The following is a 25,279-nucleotide window of genomic DNA, read 5'->3' as shown; positions in this document are numbered from 1 at the left end:
TCTCTTTTAATGTCCATGTTTCTATTTGCAGTTTTATGCCTTTTAATATTTGGTGTAAAAGAGCAACCACTTTAGTACAGATTAATAAAAACAGTTATTTGAAGTTGCTGCCGTACAACAGTATTGCTTGATAGTGCTAATTTAGCTTGTCATGCATCTAATTGTTGCAGTTAAAATTGAAAGGAAAATAGACAGCATCTGTGAGCTACTGAAAGAGAAAATCAAGTCAGGGAGGGGAAAATACCACACAAACACATGCAGTTCTCTCTTCCAGTCTACTGGACAATCGGACCACTTAATCAGTGACTTTGAGAGGACCACGTGAAGCTGAATGATTGGACAACTGGGAGCTAGCTGCTGATTGCCTGGCACCCCTGTCAATGTCCATGATTGCCCACCCTACTTCTTAAAACCACCCAATGGGATGAGTGAAATCAAAAGCTACTCTGTGGCCTGACCTTGTTGGAGGGTACAGAGGTTGGATAGTAGATGCATGGATGGATGGATGAATGGATGACAGCATCAAGAATATTCCAGCCTGATCGATGGGGGTTTACAGCCAGTGAAGGTTATAAACAGTGATCAACAATGAATAGGCAAAAGCTGCTCTAGGACAAAATAATCACAGCAAGAAAGTTGGCAGTCCAAATGTTTTTGGAACCTCATACCCAACCATGTTCATCCCAGCTGGGACTGTCAGCAATATTAGCAAATGTTTTCTTCCCTTGTCTTTGCAGTTCCATCTATTGTTTTCATGAAGTGATAATTAAATCCTTCTGATATTATATGTTTTCATCTATATATTCACCGTATATAACATTTGTAAAGCTGACTTGACTAATAATAAAAATAATAAATTAACGACCACACTGGTCTCTGAAATAACCACATTAGGCACTCTTTCCTATAGATTAGATGGTTTGCATGGCAAATATCAGCATTAATCTATTTGTCCAAAACACATCAACTGAACTGCAAAACTCAGAGCTAGACATCACACAACAAGCAGTAATCTCAGGCCACTACTCAGACACCAGAAATGTAGGCAGACACTAACACAGTCTTACAGGGAGCCATTTGTCTTGGCGCAGCACACTGTACTCTTTACAAACGGTCTGGGTAATTGGTGATACATATCTAATATCACCAGTCATCGCCTCACTCCCTGGATGCTTCTGACAAGCAGAGAAGGAAACCCTGTAGCTTTCAAAAACAGAGCAAACACTGCTCTGTTCCTCTGCTCAGCCTGCATCCACATCGCTGCAGCTGACCGATTCAGTGCCTGAATGTTATTCTGTTTCCCTCGCACGCCAGGCCCTCAGAGAAGCCAAGGGGTGTCTTTACAAATTCACACAGGCAAAAAAAGAGTACTTTATACTGCGAGAAAAAGAGAAGGCTCGCTCATGTGCATGAGGGACTCCCCTCCATTGCAGGCATATATGATCTGTTAGCTTTTCCTTTGCCCTTCGAGCATTACTTTTCACAGAATAGCATGATCCAAGGCTGCAGAGGGGCTTCTCCAGAGGGCTTGTGGGTATTAAACAAAGGGGCCTGTTGGTAGGAACTATCTAACACACAGCTGGGCTAATGGAGTGGGACTAATTAACTACAGGGTTGCTCTCTGACTTTTCTTGTCGATGCTTGCTGGATGTTTACAAAGATCTCCCAGAGAAAGGGAGGAGAAAAAATAAGAGGCTTTCTTCTTTGTCTGCTCTTTAGGGAGAAAGGAGACACCCAGGACTGATTTTAATGACATGTGTGAAGCAAATGTGATCCTCCCTCTATTTTTTGTTACTGCCAATGGAATTTAGTGCTAAAAAATACCATTGGCATTGTGGTCAAAGCATAAACACCATAACTAAGTATGCAGCATCTGAGAATTGTAACCACATGCAAAAATAAAAGACGGACTTTTTTCTCATCGTCTCTGTGACACTGAGAAAGCACTGCAAAACATCTGCTAGTTCAAGAGTCATCATTAACCATCTTGTTGTTGAAAAATACATCATCTAATGATTAAATAGTTTGCTTTCGGATGAAAATGTCTTCCTTTTTTCAACACTCGTCAATATGGTGACTACTGATTTTACATAATGCATGGACATCACGACGATTTCTCCAGCTTCTGGATTTGAGTGCGAGTACACTTCCGGGTAGATGCAGAACTTTTTATACCAGTGAGCAGTGACCCATTAAAAAAACAGGACAGAGTGAAGCATGTGTTTGTCTCAGGAATAGCCTCAGAAAAAAAGCAAGGAAAAAGGAGACAGAGGAGAGTTCACGTGTTAAAGGCCCCTTGACTATCCAGCATCCTTCCTCTGAGCTGCTTCACTTTGCTGGAGGGGGAGGCTGGAGGCTGGAGGAGAGATGAACACAGAGTAGATGATAGGGAAACAAGAGGGGAAGAATCAGGGAAAAATTGAGGGAGAAAGGAGGTAGACAAAGTCTCAGGGAAGAAGTAAAGGAAATGGGTTGAAAGATGGATGAGAGGAAAGGGGAGCGAATGGGTCAAGGAGAGAAAGATGACATTAGCTGTGCTGCTCTGCAGGTAAAGGGGAAGGAAGAGGCATAGACAGAAAGATCAGTAAGGAAGTAGCCAAGACTGTCCATCCCTTAGCAACATCATCAAGGGTATTTAGGGCAAGTTGTTATTATGACTTATAATTCCATTTCAAAGATAAGATATCTATGACAGCCTATAAAAAAATCTCCAAAGAAATTGTCACCGAGGCAACCAGATAACTGGAGCTCACAAATATACAGTAAACACTGAAAAGTTTGACATTGGGAAATCATTAAGTTTAACTCCAAATAACTAAAAGAAACAAAGTGACCAAAAAAAAGAGCTGAAAACTTGACGGAAAACTAATTTCAGAAGCACTTATATTAGACATAACAGAGAAAGAAGAGGAAGTGGTTTGAGAGAAAAGTAAATTGTGTCAAGGTAAGGGAGAGGAAGAAGAAGAGTGATGGAAAGATAGGGATCTCAAGAAAAAGATAAGATAGGAAAATAAGAACAGGAAAGTAAAGAAGGAAAAGGGAAAAAGAGAAAAACATTAAAAGAAGTGGCAAAAATGTCAAAGATAGAATGAAGGAAAAGAATGACAGCGAACAACGAGAGGTGAGAGAAAGGGAAAGAAGAGGGATAAACAAAGGTGATGTTTGAGAGTGAGTAGGAGGCATGGAAGAAAAAAGGGGGAGGAGAAAGAGAAAAGCAAAGGGATACATGAGGAGAGAGAAACTGGCTGACAGTAAAATGAAAGGAGAGATTGAAGAGTAGGTGGGAGACAAGGGAAAACTGCAAAACAGAGGGAGGATGTAAAGATGAAAGGGTGTGAGAGAGGGGAGAGAGACAACAGGGTGAAGCTGTCAGGGAGAGAGTGAGCAAAGTGCCAAACAGATAAATAACCAGCTTACTGGGATTACCAAGTGAATGACACAGAATCTGCCAGAGCCAATATGACGTGGCAGTGATAGCTCTTAACCCATATAAACCTGAAACCAGTCCAAGATGTCCTGTGGTATTTACTGTTGTCACCATGTCCTGATGTTGTGTGTGTGTGTGGGGGGGTTTTGTTTATGTGGGCCCACACATGTTACGGTAGCTGCAGGCTTTAGAAAGGCAAGAGCAATTTAATATTACCCGAGTTTACAAACCCAAATCAAGAAGAATACACCACATGGCCAGATGTATGCAGACATCTGACAATTACTGACATACATGCAGACATGTCACAAATATTACATAATTACCTGATGGTGATTATTTGAGCTAAATGCAGTCATTTTGCATACTCGTTTTCCTTCAGAACAGAAATATCACATTTCCAGAGTCTGCAGTTTTTAAGATGTGTTGATTTTTTTTTGCTATGGTTTAATTACAACAGGAGTAAAAATGTTGATGTAAAACAATTCTGAGGTAATGCTTATTTTCTCCTTATTCTACACCCTAAATCCTATAGCAGTGTTTGCCAACTCCTGTCCTACATGTTTTAGATGCTTCCTGGCTTCAACACACCTGGCTCAAATAAATTGGTCATTAACAGGCTTTTGCAGAAGTCGAGGACAAGCTGTTGAAGAGACCCATTTTATTTGAATCAGGTGTCGTGGAGCAGGGAAATATCTACATGAAATTGAGAAACACTGTCCTACAGACTGGAATCTATGAGAAATGATAAAGTAGAGCCAAAAAATAAAAGAAGATATGCTGCTGCAAAAGGGTAACAGTCAATGGAACTAATGTCACTAATCTGAAAAAATATCTTCAAGTTTATCGAGTTTAGAAAAACAGTCACAGTTAAGTTATTTTTATCTACCCTGTGCAGTTTTAACTAAAAAAGCTTCAATGCAAAAGAATGGTGAATCTAGGGTGTGTGTCTACTATCTAACCATCATTAGGTATAAAAAATAAATTGCCAAAAAGAGCACATTAATATTTTGTTTAACTTTGATTACGACATGCATTTGTTTCTAAAGGTTTATACAATCTCACAACATTCCTTTTTGACCAGAGCAGCATGAATTTTTTGCCAAGCTCTTGTGTTGATTACGGGAAAACGGTCAGAAAAACATCAAGTCCTCTCCAGCTTATCCCAAAGATTCTCAATGGAATCTGAGGAGTACTGACATTGTCATCTTAGAATATGCCTGTGCCTGGTTATTAAGTATATTTGAACTGTTTTTTTTTTAAGGTGGATAACGTTGCTGAACCTAGACCTGAACAACTGAAGCAACCCCAGATAATTTGCTTTGTTAAATCCGGGTAATGGCTTATTTTTTTTGGGCCAAACAGTGCATAACAGCGGCACAAAATAAAATAATAAAATAAAATAAATACAATATTGATAATTTTTTCCTCTCCATGATCACAAGTATTTCTATGAGAATCTCATGAGTTTTATCACTTTTACAATCATGGCTAGTATTTGGCTAACTAGCGAAAACCATCATTCACCACAACAACATTGTTTACTTATTTGGGGAGCCTTTCAGCGTTCATCCCCAAAACTTGGCTTTTACAGTTACAAGTTCAAAGCCTGCAGATACCCTCTTACACACAAGCACACACATGTGAATCATTCTTAGTTCCCAACTTGTGACACCTGGACAAATCACAGCAAATTCAATATGCTGACAGAAACCAATACACAGACATTTATACAGACACTACCCAATATTTTACCCTCCGATGAACTCTATAAACAAACAAAAAACTACAATAACCAGAGAAAGCTGGGGGAACAAAGATTTGAAGAGACAGAGAGATGATGAGACAGAGTCATTGGAGGGGGCAAACATAAGGAGCGAGTCTATAATTGGAAAGATGTGAAAAATGAAGTGTCAGTTTGGTCAATAGGGAGCAAAGGTCACAGAAGCAGGAGCCCAAACTCGGCACAGAGCACGCTCATTAGAGCAACCAATCAGACTTGCCTGGCTGCCCCAGACCATTACTCATCAAAGGTACAGGAGTGCACACACACTTACACAATATCTCTTTGTGTTGCCCTGTTTCTCTGAAATTTCTGTGCTCTTTTATAACAATGGTTTTCTTTTCCAGACCATCAGATCATATTTTATGTAGCATTATTTAAACCTATGCCTAAACTTTGGTTCTGAGCAATACTGAGAAGTGATAAGGAAAGACAAACAGCTGGTCAGAGACAATGTATGTAAAAAAAAAAAAAGGGGAGGGAGGGAGGGGGGTAAAAAGAGAATGGGTAAGAGACAAAGATGGACAGAATGAGTGTTGACTATATAAATGGCTGCTCGCTGGAGTGGAAGACATGACGGTGCTCTCTGCTCCCACCCAGGCCTTGCCTCCTGGCACTGGCAACCCTGCAAACTGCTCGCCTTGACATTGCCTTCAATAATATATAAAGTTGCTTTTTGCCTACAGTTTGTTTGCAGCACCAACCCCCCTACCACCACCACCCCGTTCTCCTACTGCTGCCTTCTACTGTCTGAGTCTGTCTTTAATACTCACACATACACACATAACCTTACAATGGAAAGACATCAAGCCTCAGCAGGAGGTTGAGGTCATTATATTTTGGGGTCTGCAGAAATGTAAAAGCAGATAAATCAAAAAGAAACTGCAAATATTTTTTACAGTTTGCATATTCAGTCAACAGCCTGATTCAGATCATTTTATTACAGAATAAACTTAATGGTTGCAAGCTTCTCAGCCATCTCCTCTTGATCACACACAGTCATTAACATCAAAAACACTTCTCTCATACTCTGTAAAAAGAACCTTGGTTTTAGAAAGATTGTGCTGTCTGACACAGAATCCACAGAGGATCTGTGGAGCTTTTACATGCCTGATTTTTCTTGAACAGGTGCATACAACTAAAAGTCACCATGCAGACACCAGGAGGAATTAAACCAGCGGCGAGACCCAAATACAAACCCTGCTCCACAACATGTCTACTTTGTGCGAGAGCTAAGTGAAAAACCCTTAACAGATCCAAGGAGGGCTCTTATATATCCGACTCTGACCTCTGACCTCTCTGAATAATTAACAGCGCTTGTGAGCTACTGTTTTAAATAAAACCCCATTCAAAACCTAAATAACACACAGATAAATTTTCTGTTTTGTACTTTAAAATGTAGCCTATAATATGCTCTGAATGTTAGTGTACAGTTTGTCCCAGTTTTCTTCTTGAACTCCTCCACATGAACTCTTACCTTGTTCGCTGCTGTTGTCGCCACTGTGCGATGTGTGTCCACCGCTGGATGGTCCCGGTGTGCCTCCAGAACGTGTGGACGCTGTGTCATCATGATCTCTGTTCCAGGATGTCTAATGAGAGGAAAAACAAAACAGAAAGATCAATAAAACTTGTCAGCTATTATCTTTTGAAAACTGTTATGCAGAGGGACACAAAATTGCATTCAAAATATAATCAGCATTGCCAACTCTCAGACCAGTCACACAGTGTGTGTGTGTGTGTGTGTGTGTGTGTGTGTGTGTGTGTGTGTGTGTGTGTGTGTGTGTGTGTGTGTGTGTGCGTGCGTGAGTGAGTGAGTGAGAGAACCAGTTTTATAAAATGCAGATTATCAGAGCTTGATGACGAGAAAGGCCCAGAAGAATAGCAAGCAAACATGTTGTATTAGTTCCCAGCTTTCTGAAGCATGCAATCCACGGCTGCCTCCATTTGGCTCAAAACACTAACAGATGAAAACACAAAACAGCTACAACTTAAGATAGGCAGCGAGGACTGCCAGGGAGTGATGTCATCCAAACAGAGGGAGACAACCGGAGGTAAATAACTCATGTATTGCCACATCAGTATAAATCTTCTGTTTGTCCAAATATTAAACAACAAAAAAAATTTGATGACCAGTCCCACTACTGTAGAATTCAATTTCATTTTGGGCAGCAAGACAGAGACATAATCAAATGAGCTGAAGTTTTCCCACAGTCTTTTCTCAAACAACACAATATTGCATGAGCAGCCAAACTGAAGCCGACTAAAAACAAATGAAAAAGTTAAAGTATAGCCAACTCCAGGAAAAACACTTGAATCAAACTGACTTGAATCAAACAGAGACTAGTTTTACGCTTGTAGCAGCTGACTAGACAAGAGAGACTCGGGAGACCTGGGTTTATATATAGTAAGCTGAATGTGTCTAAGACCAGATGAGCGTCAGCTGCACACTGGACAGCAGAGCAAATGGCCCAGAGAGGAGTGAAAACGTAAGACACACCATAAATAGCATCAGCAGATAGGTAGACATACAACAAACACATACAGCCAGTTAGAAACATCTGAAGTTTCAACACACATTCAGATTTGATGTATGCACATATAGAAAATATGCACAAATCTCCCCCTGCTCAATGCAGTACCAAGCGGCTACATACTGCTGAAACTAAACCAGATGTTACTTCCCATCTCCCAGTGCCTCTGAGAAGTAACATCAGTGTTCAGGACAAGAGAGAAAAGAGACTTCAGAACAGAAGAAAATGGAATCTAATGTCTTATCATATACAGTTAGCTACAACAAACAAACAAAACACACGCACACACAACACTTATCGAGCCTCCTCTACCGCCTGTGCAAAGCCTATCTTTGCTCAGTGAAATCAAATGAAGCAGATATCAAGGGGGCAATGTGGTGCTTGCATCACGCTTTTAGGGCTTTGCGACGAAATGAGTGATAGAAACCCACACAGAGGAAGAGAGGAGGGAGAGGAGAGGGGGGAACAACTGGTTTCAATTGGGATATTACAATTGTTGCTGCTGCAAGAAGGGTTTGGATTTGAGTTTCGTTTTGTTTATATATGTATAAAAAAGGAGACATTAATTCATGACACAGGGTTTGTGTAAAACAAAATGAAGATGGAATGGAATAACAGAAAAGGAAATACAAGTCAGCAAATTCAACACATTTGGGGTGTATTAGAGCTCTTTTGATGTTTCTGGGGTATGAAATTATAATCCAGTGCTTACATGGACGATATAATCATTTTCCAAATAAGGCTTTGAGGCTTTGCAATAAAGAGGAAAGTCACAGCACAAAGGCATGACTGGGACGTTGATTGGGTAGATAAACGTTGATTTTAAACGGGGGATGAAATATCAAGACGATCCCTTTTTCCACCTCTTAGAAATTCTTTTTTGCTGACCATTGAATACAAAAAGAATGAAACACCCGTGCGTGGCCGAGTGACTCCAGGGAACATCAGAAGTGAGGTAATCCAGACCACATGCTCAGCATGAAAACAGTTAACACTGGCTTTCCCCAATTTCCCCAAAAGTGCAGCTTTTAAAAAATGAGCAGAATTTGTTTATTCAGAATGCTGTGAAAAAGAGCTGCACAGTACCCCGGGGATGTCAAACGACATCTATCAAAAACCCAAGAGTCTCAGCACACAAAAAGGAATATTAATCTGTTTTATGTTCTTTTTGTTGTAATTCTCCGACAAATTCCATTTGAAAATATAATTAGAAAGTGGAAGGGGAAATGGCAAACTACTGCATTAACTGTAATTGAACAAAAGAGTGCTGTGCCTGCTGGGAGGTGGCCACAGAGGCCCCATGGGAAACTGGGCGGGGCTGAGACAGGGCCTGGTGGCATCTCCGCAGGGACGGGGAGTTTATTTATAATCACAGGCTGCCCTTGGATGGAACAGGCCCAGCACTGATCTAACACGCAATTAATACACACACGGCTGAGATCACACAACCCACTCTTACCAGTACACACAGGTCGCACAGCATGTGTACTCAGACATACACACACAAATAGACACTCACAAACACACTTTTTTTGGCTGGTAAACTTATACACTCCCACACACAGACATGCTTTTTTATCTGCCTCTTATGCAAACACAACACACACCTGCCATGTTAACAAAAGCACACACCTTGACCACAAGGCACACAGGAACAAAGAGTAACACTCACTCTGTGCCAACAGCACTTGAACTCATAATAAAGAGGAACACCTTCAAAATATGTTTCATATACATTCACAGGATGAAAAGATCCATAAACAGAAAGCTTGAAGAGACAGTGAGGGGGTAAAGAGTCCCTTAGCACCCAAAGCTGCACACTTGATTTATTCTCTCTTCCCTTAATGAGCCACCATGGTCTCTCACTCACTCTCGCCATCTCCTTAACTCTCTCCTGCTTGCCGTCTCCTGAGCAGAGGGTAGATTAATTCTATGCTTAATTGTTCAGTAAATTCAATTTTCCACATTCTATTCTGCCTAGCTTTAACTAAAGTTCTTAAATCTGCAGCGCCAAGCTGAGGGAACCCTGTTTTTGAGCCACACATACCTCTTTTCTTTTTTTCACCGCCATTTTTCTTCCCTACACCACCCTAATTCGCCATGAAAAGATTTTCCTTGCTGGAAATTCTGATTCTGCTATGATCGGTGAGGCATTCCAATCCAATGCATTCTCATTGTGCCGCGTCTAAGATGCAAGAGGGGCTTCCCTTTCTCGCTGTGCCAGGCCCCATATCATACAAGCACTCATGCAAGAAATGTCGCCTTGCCAATTCATTTGCAATAATAAAGAAAATGGTTAAGGTTGTTGTGCCTTGCCCCCCCCCCGCTTTACCCTCTTTCTTCACTCTGAAATATCTTTTTGTGATGATATGGATATTTACTTTTCACTCTGTGCCAGTGAGCGAGCGGAAATAATCATATGTGCATACTTAACAGCACAGACATAAATATCCAAATAACCCCCCACACATACACTCTGGTGGTACATCTGAATTGAAGATGACAGTCGGGTTACTTCATACCCCAGAATTTTTTGATGCATCTGTTCTCTGTGGTTGTTTTCTTTTACACCATTTTTGACCTTTTGGAACAGCGCTGCTTCCTCGATTTGAAATCTGCGAGAATGCCATGTGTTGCAGCAGCAAGTTGGCCTGCAATGACTCGGGACACATTCTCCCACTCGGCTTAATGCTGGTGGGAAAGCTGTAAGTGAAAGGGGCTGAAAGGCCAGCTATTGTAAACTCTTGTTTACTTTGCTTTCCACTGTGACTAGATAAAGCAGGATCTGCCTCTCTGATAACCGGCCAGGCAAGTGCTTGCCCGACTACCTCTGCTTTCTCTACTCTCTCCACTCCTCTTTTCCCTTCACAGCAATATTAGTGCTTCTAAAATAAAAAAAAAGGGCTGATAATGGTATGCGTGGCAGAGAGCAAAAGACCCCTCACTCCCTCCCATTCTGTTCTACGCTCCCCTTCCTCCCTAACTCTTAACAATAGACAAAGAAAGAAGAAATAACCTTATAATTGCTGAAGAGGGTGAGGGAGAAAACTGGATTTGGTCTCTTGAGTAAGGGAAGTATGCTACATTGAATAGCCGTCAGGTACTCTTCAATCGGCTTTTTAAAACTGGTATGTTAACCTCATAGAGACAAGCAAAGATAATTACATGTTTGAGATAATTACCAGTGCTTTCAAAGTCCATTAAGATGGCACTCGTGGAAACTGACAAACTGATTTTCTTTCTCTATGGCCTTTCCCACTTAAGATCTCGCAATATACCTACTGTTTACCCTGCGAGAGCTGAAATCCAAACAAAAACATCAACTCAAGTGCTCTCACCCTTCATGCTATCCAACACAAAACAAAGCATATTTCTGTCTTTTTTTTTGTTCTTTAGTTGTGAATGAAAAGGCGGATTTTCTTAATGACATGTTTTCCTGCGGTTTCTTCGTTAGCCTAGCCTAGCCGGACTTGCAGCCGATGTGCTGGGATGTTCTCAGTGGATTCCTTGGAGACGGCTGTTTGTGACGGTGGCCTTTGTCAGAGGCTTGCGGGGGGTTAAGGGGGAGAGGAACTTTCCATTAGCTATGTACACATGTGTTAAGCCAGGTTATTGTTTACTTAGCCAAAGAAACCGCAGCAGGCCTCAGGGACAGTCATGCCTGCTCATCATAAGTAACAGGAGACACAAGCCAAGAACTTTATTTGCAAGTGGGGTCTTGTGGCTCCACTAAGCAATACTTTCCAGCAATACTGCAAAATTAAAAAAAAAAAACAATAAATCAACCAAAAGAAAGAAAAAAGCATGGTTGATGTCTGAATACATGTAGGCATTTATGAGGCTCCCGACATTCCCATTCTTTGAAGTCACTCTGGCTTTGAGTTGCATAATCATAATCACCCCTACTTGCTATTCCACCACAATAATGAAGAGGCTAAGAAACACACAAGTCACGTGGTCATCTCTTTGTATCACTTGTTGAATCCTGAACAGCCGCTCTGCATTCACTCCCCAATGGAAAAAGGGGGAGTTCAGCGGAGGAGAGGGATGAGGGGGAGAGGAGAAGGGAGGGGGTGAGTGGAGGGTCAAACCTCTCCTCTATTCAACTACAAAAGCTGCCATTACCAACAATCACTTTAATGATTCAAAAGTTTGTATTAAGAACAGCAGTGTGCCACTGTAGGAGAGCCAGTGAGTGTGCCTGTTAAGTCGGGTGAAACTCGATCCATACCTCAACGAGAGGCAGATAGATTAGCGATAGCAGCGTACTGATTAGGCAAATAGTGGCTGACCCCAACAGTCATGGTTTCCATTGAGTTAGGAGTTGAGGGGGGACAGGGGTCACTCTTTGACCGCCAGAGTTACCTAAACCAACACTGCTGGGTCTCACTGACCTGGAAACCCGCACTTGTATGGCATAACAGTGCCGTTTGTTGGGAAAAGATACCGCGATAGCGCTATCAAGAGTAAATTCTTACACAGTGACCACAACACTTAGCTCACACAAGCAGGGTTTGTTTAGGAAAGATTGAGCAGGATGTAAGAAAAACAGCAATGGATCCCAAATGTATAGATGTTATTTCAGATTGTCTGCCATTTCACATTCTTCTTACATGATTTCAGCAGCAGTGCCACAAAGCCTCTTCAGAATAAAAATGCTTTGGACTAAATTAACCCAACAGATTGACTGCTAAGCATTCATAATCATTTAAGATTCATCCATAAAAAAGCCAGGCAGCAAATATTGTAAAGGAAGTTTCAATTATATCCAGCCCAACTTCAACCTGCATGGCTCAATCAAGTAGAGGAGCTCTTGAGACTTGGAGTGAGTCCTCAGTACTATTAGTAGTGTTCAACCCGACAGCGGAGAGCCTAAGCCCTCAGAGTTCATTAGCAAATTGCTGCGCCCCTCCCCATGCTCTCTGTGCAATTAAAGGCAACTGTGCAAATGATGTACAGCAGCATGGAAATACCTCCCCAGTTCTTCAGCCTAAGGTGAACATGTGTGCCAATCAGCAGAGTGACTGCAGCCATATTTCAAAAACAACTAGCTAAATTCTGTGTAAACACAAGTTCTAACTGCTGGTGAAGTTTTGCCTTATACGTTTGTATACAGATGAGCTTGAAATGGATCTAATGAGGCAACTAGACATTTGCAGCTCAAGTAAAGAAATCAGATGGGTAGGGAAGCACTCCAGAGACCAGCAGGGAAAGAGTTAAAGTCCAACTGGTGCTAACCAGTCACTCCACTCACATAACACCTGAGGGGGGTGCTGCATTTATCAGGCCAGTCTGAACACACACTTCCACACAGAGAACGACACACACAAACATCGGAGGGTAAGCCCAAACTAGCTGAGCTGCATTCACAAGCCAGCGCAGAGCCTCTGACTTTTTCACCTCTCAGCTATGCTCTGCTTTCTTTTGAAAGAGGCGCCCAGTGTCCCTTCATACTTGCCTGCGTGCAGGCTTTAAAAAAAAAAAATACAATGTAAACCCATGTAAAGGATATGCTGAAAATTACTGTTATGACGCAAGGCTGCATAATGCGCAAGTAAGTCAGTGTTGTTGGATTGTTGAGTTTAATAAATTCAAAGTGTTTTTTTTTTTCTTTCGACATATTTTTTTTCTCTCCTCCAGTCGCCTCACTGGAATAAATTGGTTTATGAATAAATGAGCCTGCTTTCTCCATCTTGTTAACATTGTTCTTTTGTGCAAATTCTCAGCATTTTTTCCAGTCCACTTCAACTTTATGCCCGAGGGCATATATTAAAAATACATATGGAAAGAGATAATGCACACACAATGCAAATTCGTTAAGGATGTCACTGCCTAACAACCGCAGATAAGATGTCACACAAAAATAGCTCTCAGAATTCAAAAATATATATATTCGGCCACGAGTAAGTCATGAAGTGCAGAGCCATAAGATTGACAATGTAAGTATTCAGCAGTGAGAAGCGTGCACCCTCTGCCTGTTTGGATATGCCCATTTACACACAGCCTGCTGCTGTGGATAGTCTTATCCTAATAAAACATCAGCCCATCCCTCAACATTACACATCTGTCAAAAAGTTTTCCCAGTGTTTTCATATAAACTACGCCTGCAGGTCATTTATAATATTCTGTCAACGTAAATACAAGCTAATGTGAATTTGCCCTGAATTGGCTATATAAGGACCATCATCATTATATTAAAATAGGCCATGTCTTCAGCTTACAGTCAATTAAAGATCTGCATCAGTGCCCCAAGCACAACATCATTTTCTTCGTGTACCTGGAAACCCAAGGGTTTTAACACACTATTTCCATATCTCTATACCATAACGCTTAATTCCATGTCCTGACCTATCTATATTAAGTATTTAAAATAAGAAAGAGAAAAAAAACTTTTTGACAACTGAATCCCTGGGAGAATACAACAAGCTGTTCAAAGAGACACTTAAATGCACAAGTGGCGTCTGTGTTATTTAATTCTGTTCCTGGATTAAATGAAGTATTATCTTCCGCGTGATCCTACTCATTTCCATAATCAGACATAAGGGCCGGGGATAGAGGAGTGCATGCGCGGTGGGGTGGGGATCTTCCCAGTCGCTCCCAGTCCTGCCATTCAGCACAGGACATAAAAGCCCGTGGCTGCCTCGCTCTCTACTCAGACCAACCACTCAACCATATGGAAGTCCACGGATTTAAATTATTTAGCCTAATCACTTCATTACTTTTTATATCGGACCATCCAGATAATCCCTTTAATTTGGACACTTAATTTGTCCCTCTCCTTCCAATCTTTAGCTTATAGCTGCTACACTCCTCAGCCCTCACTTAAAACTCTGGGATAGTTTAACTTACTGAAACGTGGTCTCAAAGCCTGCAACTTCGTGGCCTCCTCAAATGACTGAAGCTATTAATGGCCGAAAATCCAGATTTGCATAATTCTAATCATCGGTTGCCGTTATCATTATTTAACGGCAGTGTACGGACCATTAGGGTCATGCCTGTGCGCATACGGTGTCCCCGGAGTGCCAACAGTCAGTGGAGCACATAATGAAGGCTGTAGTTATCTCTGATATCTGCACAAAAGGAAACACTCCCTAATCTACCTTTAATACCCGCTGCATCTGTAGCTTTGGAAAATAAACCATCTTATTGATGCTGAATCTGTGCGCTCGGAGCGAAATAAAGGAGGAGGAGGAGGAGAGGAGGGGTCTCGATAAGCAATGTGCACTCATGTCTAAGCAAAAATACTGACAAGACGCGTAATGAACCGTGAACTCTACAGTGGAGAAACCAAGGCATCTAAACCACAGTGTGCAGCCCAGGCTGCTGCACTCTCTTGGGCTGCATAACACAGAGGAGCTGATAACGCTTCGTTTATGGGTTCAAAAAGAGGAAGAGAGGAGAGAAAAATGAAGAGAGGCTCTAAATTAAAATCGACATGGAACAGGTCACGTTTATGGCGATGCCTTTTCGAGGTAATCTTCCCAGGTCGGTTCCGGGTTCAAGTCTTAATGGACCAATAATAGCAACATTATTCAGAATTTTTTTCATTCCGATGGATGGAATGTAAAACGGCTTTAATCATATGCAAATAACAGCGGAGCGGAGAAGTGACCCAGAATAGCTGAATAGCCAACAGGGAGAACACACACATCCACACACAAGCACGCACACATACACACACAGACAGAGAAGGAGAGAGATGAAGCCTACCTGATCTAGGGCCACCGATCTTGTGATTTCCTCGCTGTCTGATTTGGACCCGCCCTCCCTGTCGTCTATGACCAAGTCGATGGGCATCTTGCCTTTCAAGCAGCTGATGTACCGGTGACAGAAATTATCACACAGCTCGTGAACCTGCAGAGAGAGGAGGAAGAGGCGTCACGCTCTCACCCAAAATGGACATCAAACAGCAGCGACATGTGCAACACACTGTCGCTTTGGCAGAATCACAGCATGCACCAAAAATGTCGAAATGTTTTAGGGGTCAGCATAATGTCTGATCACTGACGACTCAAACATGTTTGCAAAAATGGTCAACAACTCAAATTACTTTATTTTTCTTGCTCAAAATCATATTTAAGAATTGAACAAAAACTCGATCACTTTGGGCTCATTCAGTTTGAGGCGTATCCTGTCACGTCTTTGTGGCCGCGCGCCCTGTTCACACTGTGATGGTAACTTTAGTTTTTATTTTTTTCTCCTCTCAAAATAGAGATATCGTCCAAAATTGACAGTGACAAGAGGGCTCAGAGGCTACAACACACTCAACACCCGTGTTAAATTCATCATCGGTGCCCTGGGTAGTGGCCATTAGCGGAGGATGACCCGCTTAACTGACATTTAAGGTAAACTGTTTAATTTCGCCAATTTATTACATTATCACTGCCAATGTGGCGCGTCTCCTACTTCAGGAGAAACAAAAGAAAATGTCTGCAGCATCAGGAGAACAATACTTTATTCACTGAGTTTCTTTATACCTGCACAAAGCAAAGCTTTCATTTGCAATCTGAGTTACAGACAAGATGTGCAAAAGAGAAAAAGAAAAACATGCACAGACTTAAGCTAAAACTTTCTTTGATTTTGTGTCTCAATATAAAGTTGAAGTTAAAGTTGACGGTGCAGGCTTTGCAGTCCATCTGACACAGAGACAAATCGGAGTTTTACACCCACTACTCGATCTGTCCACAGATGGTCGGCTGGGGCCTTTTGCCCTCCATAAAGAATCATTTCTAAAACTCGCAAAGTTCGCCTATATGTTTCACCTTGCATGCGATTGCTGCCAGAATTAAACTTCATTAAAACATGGGGGAGAATTTGGGCACAGAGATATCCGTTCCAGTTGTAACAGCTTGCGTCGTGATTAAACGCGGAAGAGAAATGGCCCCATGATTGATTTTGACGCTAATTATAACCGACTAGCAAAAATACATTTATGCAAATACAGCCCATAGGTCTGGAGTGGCACGCTGGACAGAAATGGCGAGAGAATATTACCTTCTCCAGCTCCAGGAGATGAAATCGTAAAACTTGAATGGCTTGAATCATCTGAAAAATTAAAATAACAATAAAAAATGAGCTGTTCACATCTTTTGATATTAAACAGGCACGTTTTTCTCAATACAAGTAACTGAAAATGAGGAAAATATTCATAGGAGTGGATTTTATGTGGAACTGATATTAAAGTTGGACGTTATTGCAATATGGAGAGCAGGCGTGCAGTACAGGCTGAAGCTGCAATAAGCCTCAGAGTCAGAGATCTATTAGCCACCATCTAGTTGTGGAAAAGGTTGCTCTAACGTCACGTTTAAAATATCAAGCTGAGCAAAGTGAAAATAGTGAATAAAATAACTTTCCAGGAGGAGTTCAAAGGCGCGTGACAGCTGTCCTTCATGTGCACATACAACCGGGGGCCATCATGATATCAAACAGCTCAAACGGAGAAACATGATGTGCAATCCTGCTTTAGGTTTTCAGCACCACGTGGCTCTCTGGCATAGCAGCAGCTCGCCGGTAAACATCTGTACAGCCTATTCAAAAGTACTGTTTGAAAATACAAATTTGCAAAATAACATGATGCGTCTTACCAGATTATCCAACTCGGGATTCGATGAAAATAAAGGTTTTTCTGCCCGAATCTAAAAACAAAACATTTCAGAAAATGTGTGAACGGGAAATAATAATAAAATAAAATACACAGCTATAAATAACAGGGAATATGAAATCAAATGAGCACACACAGTTTTCTTTTCGCACAGCAACAACTTTAGATTGCATCCAAACATCTTAAAATGACTTGTTTGATCAGTGAATGCGAGTTTACTGTCTGTCAATGCAGATCTAAGTGTGGGGCACAAAAGTCAGAGCTCCACACTTTGGACATGCAGGTGGGAGCTGAACCAGCCCGAGCATGCAGCTTCCAAAAGTCAAAACTTTCCTGACCTGTTTTGCAAACACTGCTATGTCTTCATTGAAAGATTCCGATGAACAGACGTCTCCTCCCGCCACCCCGGGCTCTCTGGGGGTGCACGTCGCTAATTCACATTTCTCAAAAATCAGTGCAAGCAAGGGGAACAGGGGGTGCCTGGGAACACACACAATAGCAAATGTCACCAGAGAGAACAGCGCCGGGGTCAAGACTACTTCAGGCTAGATTTAGCCAGCCATGCTACTCTTCCACAACTCGCCCGTGGGGACCGCTGCTGCCTGCAGCCCGTGCTATTATATTATGCAGAGGCTCTGAGAAAGGCTGCAAACAGCGGGCGGACTTCTGTGATTAAATCTAGTCGCGCCTAATAGCATGAAAGCTTTAGAGTCTGTCTAACAATTTCTTGCACAAGGTCTCCGTTTGGATCACAGGCGTGTGTGTGTGAGAGTGTGTGTTAGGAGAGAAAAAACGTTGGAGATGTCTGCGGCTACATGGGCGCACGTTTGTTTATTATTTATTGTTTAAGTCCTTAAAGTAATTATATGTGCTGAAAACAACACGCCTCCTAAAGTGCGAGGGATACGATGTTGAAACGGTCTCTGCTTAGGTTCAATCACCCTGAAAACATCATTCTTTGATTTTTTTTTAATTAACTCAAACAAATTAATAAGCGATGCGTATTTGTGGGATTTACTTTAATTATGGTGTATTTTACGAGGATGGAGCCTGGAAAATGAGCAGAAATGGTTCAAACGGAGATGTAATTATTTTTCTCTTAATAAACGATTAACCTCTTAAACAGAACTAAGCAAGGTGAATTATTACAAAAAAGAAAGAAATTAAGAAAAAGTAAAGTGGATGCTTGTCTCATAATTCAAGAAACCATGTTAAGCTGAAATATTAAGCAGATGGTACATCCGTGTGGTTGTTCCTTCAAACAGAAAAACTTAGACGAGTTTTTCTTTTTTACTCCTCAAGTATTTAGATCATTTAATCAGAAGGAACAAGCAGTAAACATGACTGACTTTTGGGGGAAATAATATTCAAAATTATGCAAAAATAAAAGAGCACAAAAAACTCATGCAGCCTGTTTCTGTCCCAGCGCCTTTGCAGCACTTTGGGTTCCAGACACTGTGCAGTCCCGAGTAGTCAGCCGGTGTTTTCCATGACTGAATTCGCACCCACAAGCCCTCTCCAGCAGCCCCGTCCAGGCCTGGATACATCCGGGAAAGACTTCCTCTGCGGACCGGAGGCTTGCACCTACCCGTAAATAGCGTCTTTATCTCTCTTGAGAGCGTCGTTAACGGAGGAGCCCATACTAGGAGGCATGGTGTTGGTGTGGGCGGTGTGCGGGTACTGGTGAGAGTGCAGCTGGGGACCGTGGTTGAGGTGCACCGCCTGCATGGACCGGGCGCCGTGCGGGTCTCCGTACATGGTGGTCGGGATGCCCACCCCGTCCATCCCGTAGTGGGGCAAGTCTTCGTACTGCACACAACAAACACGCGGGTCCACCGTTAATACACATGCACAAGGACATATTGGACTCTGGTTAAAACTTTGCTCGAAAACCAAAAGTCAGAGAAATGCAGCAAAAGTTAGTAGAAGTTCAACTTTAAGTTTTGTTTATTAAAAACAAAGTGTAATTCTGCGAAACAAGTAAAGCAGCTGTATTAATTCACAAAGTTAGGAGTCTAATATTTTCCTAAATTCAGAATGTTTTCTTGTTACAAGGGCGCGAGCTTAAAACACATGACAAACCAGCAAATTCACCTCAGTGGTTTAATGTTTTACGCCCTCTCTAGAAAAGTTTGAAATACTGGAGCAGGACAATAAGAAAAACTACAACTCTGAAGTGCAAATTAGTTTTGTTCTCAGCGTATTCACAGTGACCCCTGAAACCCGGAGGAAAAAATATTCAAGGAGTTCCAAATTACAAAAAAAGTGCACAAACTGCAGCAACACAGCTCAATCTGCCCATTTTTAAAATATCATTAAGCATGCAGCTGTTGGATTTTAACAGCACCAGCCATGTCCTGTGTTTTCACGGCGCACAACAACATGTCTTAAACTTGTTAATTGCAGTGCTTTCTAATTTTAAAGGCTCATAACTGTGCAGAACTTTAATACCCATCAAACTCACCATGATTATTGCGTGCAACAAATGCAAGTAAAGGCGTGTTGTGTTTTTTTTTCTGACAACGTTCAGCAGAAGATTGAAACTTTTTCACGTGTCAGTTTTTAGCTGAAGAACACCGTCTCGTCTTTTTGCTGTTGTTTAGTAGCTTTTAAAAGCCCGTTTGGCTTGTTTAACTCCGAAATGTTTATACGGGTCTAAAAGAGCTCAATAGTAAGAACCTTAAAGGGAAGCTTGCTTCTTTAGGAGAATGAAATTAAGCTTGAATTATTGATAGTGCTCTCAAGACGTGACAAACAAGTGTCGGGGAGAGAGTAAAATGCATTATCACTTAAAGCTGAACGTTTCGACCCTAAAGGAAAAGAGGTGCAAACCCCAGCGTGGTGCAGATCCAGTGCCAAAGTAAGCAGCTAAATGTGTCCAGTGCCACTAACATCCCTACTTTTACACCGCTAACTATCTGTGTCGGACTCAGTCGCTGTTCTGAGGCAGTCCTGGCGTACCTTTATGAATCAAAGCGTTTGTCATCACCTCATTACTAAAAACTGCCTCTCTGGCATTATGCTAATTTTGCATCTTTTAGAGCAATTGTCCGACCGAGTGGTGAAGAAGTACGGGTGAAATGAGAAGTTTAATTAGAAGTTTATGCGCACAAATTCTCGATATAAAGTCTTAATGAAACAGTCAGCAGAGAAATGTGGGGATTTGTTTTGCCTCTATGCCCTCCCCCATTTCGCTTCCAGTAACTGGCCTGTCATAACTAATCTAAAAAACATAGCCGATGCGAGATATGATCACGCTTCCAATATCCCACAGTGGGACGGTTTGTGGAGCAAACGAGTGCGGCTGTGCGTAACACTGTGCCAAAAGACGCCAAACATGAAATTGTGTCTCCATGTGTCAGGAAGACGACAGAAACTTTCGCCGCGAGTGTGTGTCCGTGTGGGTATGTGTGTCATTAAGCCACGTTACAGTGCAGCATTGCGTTCAAGCGCGTTGGACTTAGAGAAACTTTTTAGGGAGGACTGCCCTACGTACCCGTTGCGCCATAACCCTCCTCACTCCCTGGTCGTCCTTTCAGTTTAGGTAAATCCCCTCTGAGGCCAGGGTGGACACGAAATAAAGAAAGAAAATCCAAACAAACGAGAAGATGTTTCAGCCAAAATCCCGTATGCCTTTTTTTCCACGGAACGGTGAAGCCAGCTCCCGCTCTCAGTGCAAGTTTAGCCCAGCCGCGGCGAATATGTCCTCGGCTATCCTCGCGGCAGCGGCACCGGGCTCCTTTTCCAAAACCAGGATGAAAATAAAACAGCCCCTCAAACAAAACTGGCGACTCTCATGGCTTTTTGCCACTCCGCCTGTCAGTCAGAAAGCGAGGGCTTGTCAAAAGTACTGGATGAATGATGGTCCGACGCGCGTCTCCACGGGATCGGCACCACCTAAATGTTAATGGTCACAATCACAGTTAAAAAATGAAGCAGCTCTCCTCTCGTTTTCTTTGATCACTCTCGGCTCCCGGCTTGATTTTCTTATGCAAAAGCGTCTAGAGGAGATCAAGAGGAGGTGGGGTGATAATTCTGGTTTAGCCTTTCTTAAAGGAGCCACGATCGATGCTGTGCGTGTGTGTGTGTGAACGTGTCTGTATGTGTGTGAGCGCGTGTGTATGCGTGAGCTGCCTGCCCGTTTGTGTACAATGGATGTGTGTGTTGAGCTGAGGAGGAGCGGAGGATCTGGACCAGACTGCTGAAACCCGGAAGTAGTGGTGGCCATAACAGGTCGCGTCTTACACAACGCACCGGGCTGCAGCAAGTCGTGCGTAGAGGAGGGGTGGGAGGACCCTGTGAGCCAAGCCAACCGCACTGCGAGCTGGAACCACACTGGAATCAACACAGAAAATCCACCTATGGCTCCAGATTCACGTCTCATCCTCACTAACTGAGTTTATTCTTCAGTGACGGACACTGAATCATGATAATTTCGGGAGTGATGTGTCCAACATCCACTTCTCTACATCCAAATAGTTTAGAAACGTCTAATTGAGGCAGCTTTCAACTGAGGTGTGAGCTGTTATCAGGTATGTAATTAAGAGCCTTGACAGTCTGTACTCTCAAGGGGAGGATGTGTACAATAAGAATGCTTCATCTTATTTCTACGAATAAGATATATGCCTCCAACTTGTCCAAGGCTAGTTTTTTTTGTTTGTTTGTTTTTTGTTTTGCATTGTAATAGTTTTATAGTGAGGTTGAGCTTCTGGTAGCTGCCATAATCATGTCTGCATGATATCCAGAGAGAATGTTGCAGCCAAACATCCAGTTTTGCAGGTTGTGGGCCTCTTTCAGCTCATTATCAGCATTTACTCTAATTGCAGCCTGTTTGCAAGGATATTTGCAAGATTTAAGAATTTAGATGCTCAGCTTATAAATATATATATGACTGGAAAAGAGCCATCACCTATTAAAAAGGTCGATTAAAACAACTTTCTCCAAGTCATTTGGGAGGAATCTACATATTTAACCTAAAGAATGTGTCTGTTTTTGCCGAGATAAAAACATCATATGAAGTTCATGCTATGGGACTATGTTGTCATCAGACGGCTTAATTCAGAAATGAATCATTAGAATATTGTTGCAGCTTTTTAAAAGCATATTTTATGTGGAAATAAGCTTTAATGGTCTCCGTCCCTCTCCCCCACAGCTGCGCTGAATGGGTCGCTCCAGTCTGCCCGGGTTGTCCAATGGCAGGAAGGCACAGGGATGGCAGCCCCCTATTGGCTCCCCACATGATCGATCCGGGGTTGATTGATCGGTTTTAGGCCACATTGGCTAGCAGGCGTAAAAACAAAACATCTTCGGCGGGGAGAAAACACACACTTTGCGCTTCTGTCAGCTTCTACAGAGTTTAACTCCCCCAAAACACCGAATATTTGACCGAGACATCTCTTTCACTGTCTGTGTTTCTCTGTCTCGTGCACGGACACGCGCACACACATACACTCATTTTTACATCTCTGACTTTATTCCTCCGAACAACCTCAGTCATTGACACAAGTTATCGGAGCCAAACTACACTCAGATTAGAACTTTTTGCTGTTGGAGTCAGCCACAGTCAACTTTTGTCTCTTTTTAATGAGCCGTTCACTTACGCCTCAATGTTTTCTCCACAGAGATTGTAAAAAGTTTGAAAAATATTGATGCGCTTCAATTTATGGATGGGGAACTTACATTCTGAAGGAATAATAATAAAAAAAGTAATAACATAATTGAGTATTGTGTGGCTGTATATTACTGAAATAGTTCTCGCGTTATCTATATTTGATTCGTCAACAGGACACAAAGGTGCACAAATTTTTTTTAATTTATATTATCCCTTTTATTTTCATCAAGAGTTGGGTTTTATGACTTCAGTATCTGCATTAAATATTAATGAGATATAAAATCGCAATAGCACGATTAGTTTTTATGGCTCTTGCATGCAGTAAGGATTTCCAAAAATTCCAAAAAAAAGTGTATATTTGTGGTCGTTGCCCGGATGATCACCCACTGGAGGTTTACTCAACTTTTCGTTTATCTCTGAGCCCATCGCACATTAACAGAGAGCGTGTTAAAGAGCCTTATTATGTCCTGATTATGCTCATAAGGTGTTGCTGGTCGCTGACATTCTGTTTGAAGTTTTCCCCCCAGTGCAGCGCGTCTAAGTCATCGATCATCTGCCCTCGGTGCCACAGACGGTGTCATAACATGATAATGCGGCTTCACACATTCGGCGGTGATTCGTGAGGTACTAAATCCCGAGCGGTGGGATCCGATGGGACAATTTTACAGGCATGAAATGACTGTTAAAGCCTCCCGCAGTCCAGCCGACGAGGCTCCGGGGCTCGGATGGCGGAGAAGCCACGAGGCGCGGACTTTTACGCGCAGAAAAACCGGACCAAAAGAATGAATTGGGCTGACTTTTGCTCGTCCGGTGCGCTATTTCAGTAGTTGATGGTGAGTAAAAGCTCTCCCTTTCTCTAATTTTTTAAAATTTCATATTAAGGCAGTGTAAATCATTTAAAGGCATAGGTATTAAATTAAACATATTTTCTCGAAGGAAAGTTATTTCAACCAAAGTAGAAGATGCAGTTTAAATCTACTTTCAGCCTAATTTGTGGGTTTACTGATACACAATCAAGATTATGCTGCCCACTATACAAGACAAACTAAATTTTAGTGAGTAATTGAGAAGAAATACGCCTGCATTAACATGAAAGGAGTTCACATCAACGCCTGCTCCCTGTAAAATAACTTCTATGGCATTATAAAGCAATTAAGCTTCTTCAATTAGCATCCATAAAAGCAAAGTGGAGCACCACTTTCTCTCCTGGAGCTGCTCTTTCGTGAGGGTCAGCGCGTCTTGGTATCTTGAAAAGGAGCATGGGGGCAAATACCGTCACTTCTGCTTAATCCGCTTTGCGATGACGGTAATGCTCTAAGTCGTTTGAATAAAATCAGTAATTATTACTTTCAGGCGGCTGAATGTAAATTGACAGCATGTTTGACTGAAGAAATAACAAAGTCTCATGAGATGGCCCCTGCGTCTTGATTTGTTTTGTGTAGACAAAGAGAAATTGTTGCTTTTATTTGAGTTTCTTCAAGAAAAGCAATTCTCAATACTGAACATCCATGTGCAATATGTTCCACACTGCGCTGTATGCGTCAGTTTTAAATAAGTTCAGATCTTGTTAGAAATAAATACAAATATGAGCTCAGTTTTATTGGAAGCAGTTTTTGAGAGGCAAGTAAATGAATGAATGGCACCAGGTCACATATTTGAAGAATTGTCGGACTTTATGTGGTTGCTTGTATCTCTGTTTAGGGAACAACTGTCAGGCTGGGAAGTCAAACTGAGGTCAAACTTTTTGCAGCCCCGCAGCTCTGCGCCCAAACAAGTTGGGAGTTGCAGAGAAGGCCACTGATTTCTCTGGTTTGTATCACTGCTGCAGCACACAATCAGACCTGCTACAAAGTTTTCACAGTTTATCAAATTATATGAAACTACTACTATGTTACTGCCTGTCAGAGCCTCCAGCCGGGCTCATTAGGGCGTATTTAAGCGCAGTGAGCTCCGGCTGAGAAATGATTCAGTCAGAAAAAGGTGCTTGGATTTGTACAAATAAATGACGAAGTTACAAGTTGGTCTGAAAACCCGCAGGTAATATGCATGTAAAATCCAGCGTTTCAGCAGAAAGGCATGATTTATAATGACTCTAATATATGTTTATCTATCATTTTTTAATTTTGCTATTATCAAAATGCAGAAGGTGTACAAAGTAAACCATTCTAAAAGAGAGTGGGCGATTATTTTGGGGGGTGGAGGGGGTTGGGGGAAGTTTCGTGATTTTATTTTATCTTGAGAGTACGCTTACATGGCATTAAAAACCTCTACTGATGGTACTTTCAATACTATGGCTTAGCTTTGACACAATGACAATAATGCATCG

General features: G+C 41.9%; 1 protein-coding gene across 3 annotated transcripts in view; it reads right to left on the bottom strand.

Annotated features, from left to right (window-relative positions):
- The window catches only part of LOC140312800 (homeobox protein Meis1), a 76,817-nt gene extending 55,270 nt beyond the window's left edge, over positions 1–21,547 (bottom strand). The window contains exons 1-7 of one of the 3 annotated variants that reach the window (XM_072390614.1): positions 20,839–21,547; positions 18,931–19,151; positions 17,681–17,822; positions 17,326–17,376; positions 16,736–16,786; positions 15,452–15,595; positions 6,688–6,799 (exon numbers count right to left, since the gene is read on the bottom strand). In XM_072390614.1, coding sequence (XP_072246715.1) covers positions 6,688–6,799; positions 15,452–15,595; positions 16,736–16,786; positions 17,326–17,376; positions 17,681–17,822; positions 18,931–19,151; positions 20,839–20,850 — 733 coding nt within the window. In that variant the 5' untranslated portion in view covers positions 20,851–21,547. Of the gene's footprint in view, positions 1–6,687; positions 6,800–15,451; positions 15,596–16,735; positions 16,787–17,325; positions 17,377–17,680; positions 17,823–18,930; positions 19,152–19,806; positions 20,414–20,838 lie in introns of those variants that run through there. The other 2 variants (XM_072390616.1, XM_072390615.1) reach the window with 2 other exon arrangements.
- Positions 21,548–25,279: the final 3,732 nt, after the last annotated feature.

Source organism: Leuresthes tenuis, unplaced genomic scaffold, assembly GCF_036924035.1.
Source record: "Leuresthes tenuis unplaced genomic scaffold, fLeuTen1.0.hap1 SCAF_8, whole genome shotgun sequence".
In the NCBI taxonomy this organism is placed as follows: domain Eukaryota; kingdom Metazoa; phylum Chordata; class Actinopteri; order Atheriniformes; family Atherinopsidae; genus Leuresthes; species Leuresthes tenuis.
This window is presented reverse-complemented; position numbering and strand designations above follow the sequence as displayed.